Source organism: Alexandromys fortis, unplaced genomic scaffold, assembly GCF_014885135.2.
Source record: "Alexandromys fortis isolate MF-2015 unplaced genomic scaffold, M_Fortis_MF-2015_v1.1 scaffold_9, whole genome shotgun sequence".
Taxonomy (NCBI): Eukaryota; Metazoa; Chordata; class Mammalia; order Rodentia; family Cricetidae; genus Alexandromys; species Alexandromys fortis.
Window position 1 is genome coordinate 2061975 of NW_026067892.1, and position 2570 is coordinate 2064544.

General features: G+C 51.1%; 1 protein-coding gene across 1 annotated transcript in view; it reads right to left on the bottom strand.

Annotated features, from left to right (window-relative positions):
- Window positions 1-668: 668 nt before the first annotated feature.
- Slc26a8 (solute carrier family 26 member 8) overlaps window positions 669-2570 on the bottom strand; it is a 59115-nt gene continuing 57213 nt past the window's right edge. The window contains exon 20 of the mRNA XM_050141897.1: window positions 669-1623. Within this exon, the coding sequence (XP_049997854.1) occupies window positions 1117-1623 (507 nt within the window). The 3' untranslated portion in view covers window positions 669-1116. The remainder of the gene's footprint in view (window positions 1624-2570) is intronic.

The window sequence follows — 2570 nt, forward strand, 5'->3', positions numbered from 1 at the left end:
TTTTTTTTTTTTTTTTTTGGAACAATGTTTCTCTGTGCAGCCCTGGCTATCCTAGAACCCACTCTGTAGACCAGATTGGCTTCGAACTCACAGAGATCCATCTGCCTCTGCCTCTGGGATTAAAGGTGTGCTCGGCTAGGTTTATTTTTTTCTTAATGTGTATGTGTGCCTGCTTGTCTGTATATACACCACATGCATGTAGTTTCCTTGGGCACCAGAAGAGGGCATCAGATTCACTGGAATTGGAGTTCCATGCCCTGGGGAATCACCCAGTGTAGGTGCTGGGAACTGAACTCGGGTCCTCTTCAAGAGCAGTCAGTGCTAGAAACTGCTGAGCCACTGCTCACACCCATCACACATTTTAAACTAAGTCTGGTAATGGCTCCAGGCTGGCTTGGAAAACCTGTAAGAGAAAGCAGTTGTAGCTGAGTGCATTGTCCAGACTAGAGAGTCTGGTAATGGCTGTCACCGTCCACTGCCGCGGTGCCTCTGGATGACTGTGAAGCCAGAAGTAGGGAAAGCGGACGGCAAAAGCTAAGCAGGTCCCAGTGCTCCAGGCCTGAAGGCCAGCTTACCTTTGCCCAGCCCCTCTGGATGGTGGCAATATTTTCCTGCATGTCAGCTCCAAATACTGCCTGGGTTTTCTTTTGCTGGCTCCCTTCTGGCGCCCCTCCCACCTGGCATTTCTTCAGGGTTGTGGGATACAGAGACAGGCAGGAGAAGTCTGAATGTTTTAAGTATAGTCACATATTTTATTTGAGCCTCATTTCTTGGGAGAAAGGGGGACGGAGAGGAGAGGAGGTAGTCAGAGACAATCTGGCACAGTTGGCAGAGACGTGGAGTGTGTGCAGGAAAGCCAGCACTGGAAATCTGCCGAAGGTGAAGACTGGGACTCCTGGGGACAGACCTCAGAGACAACTGTGGACCCTGAGTCACGCAGCCTGGGTGTGTGATGGGCATGTGATCCCGTAACCCAGAAAGAAGGAAGTCAGCAGGTGCAGGGTTACAGAGCCAGAACGGGTGGCTGGTACCCAGTCTAGATCTCATGCCCCAGTGGTGCCTTTGGGCAGGGAGGATTCGCCAAAATAATCTGCCTGCTCTCTCTTCCCAGTTCACCTACCAAGTGTCCTCATCGCCGTGGGGCGAGTTTGGATGAGCACGCGGCTGTTTCTTCTCCACTGAAGGTGTCTGAGATGGAATACGAGACTGGGAGCTCGAACTCCCAAAACGATAGGCAGTGAAGTAGTTCCGCCAGGGGCTGTGAGCCCTGATCCGGGTCCTAGGCTGGGGCCTCCTCTCTTTCTCTGACTCCGGCTCTGGCTCTGGCTCTGGCTCTTCCTCCATCTCAGGCTCTGTCTGGGCATCTGTCTCTAGCTCTGTCTCCAGATCAGATCTGGTTTGGATCTCAGACTCCAGCTCAGACTCAGGTTCCAACTCTGACTCCTGGTCCAAGACTAGGTTCAGGTCCAGACTGAGCCCCAGCCCACTGTTCTGTCCAGAATCCAGGTTCAGGTCAAAATCCAAATCATCCTTGATGGGCTGGTGGGTCTTGATGTAGTTTGAGCCTGCACGTTGGGGAGCTTCTAAGATGCTACCGCCGGTTTGATGTCTCTGATTGCCATTCTGAAACAACACACATTTGGAGGTTAAGACTTACCAGTGAATTCCACTTCCAAGCAGTCAAGGGTTTCAGAACACAGCTACTGACTGCTCTTCCAGAGGACCCTGGTTCAATTCCCAGCACCTGCATGCTCTTAAACGCAGATTTCCTCCTGCCTGCTTTGCACAGATGTCTATTGGAGCATTTGGTGCAGAATAAAGTTACTTTTACTGTGGTTTTAGTTTGGGATTGGGAAGGACAGTCTTGCTATACTGTCCAGGCTGCTGACAAACTTGTGAGCTTAGGTGATCCTCCTGCCTCAGCTTCCTGAGCAGGCAGGTTATAAGTGAACCAGCACACCCAGGCGGTGAAGACTTGTTCTGAAAGGCAATTAACAACAAAAACAAGTAAAACGGGGCATGGCAGCTCAGCAGTGAGAGCACTGGCTTCTTCCTAAGGGACCCGAGTCTGCTCCTGGCACACACATCAGGTAGCACACAGTCCTTAGAACTCCTGCTCCAGGGGATTTGTCTCTGGAGCCAGCCACCTTCCTGTCACTGCAATGCTAGGAGACTGAACGAATGCAGAGAACCCGCGCCCAGAAAGAAAGGAAAGTGGAACAATACACATCTCAACCTCCTCTGTATTTTGGGGTGATTCTCGGGGAAACCTTGACAGGGATTTTGTTTGCCTCTCTGAGGACAGGACAGAGCCTGAAGAATAATGGTAATAATGAGTTAGGAAACTGGGAACTAGAATGCTGATAACTCGAGACTTCTTAACCAGTGTTTGAATGTATTCTAAAGTGACGCTGATCAAAACAGCATGGTGAGCCAGGCGGTGGTGGCACACGCCTTTAATCCCAGCACTCGGGAGGCAGAGGCAGGCGGATCTCTGTGAGTTCAAGACTAGCCTGGTCTACAAGAGCTAGTTCCAGGACAGGCTCCAAAACCACAGAGAAACCCTGTCT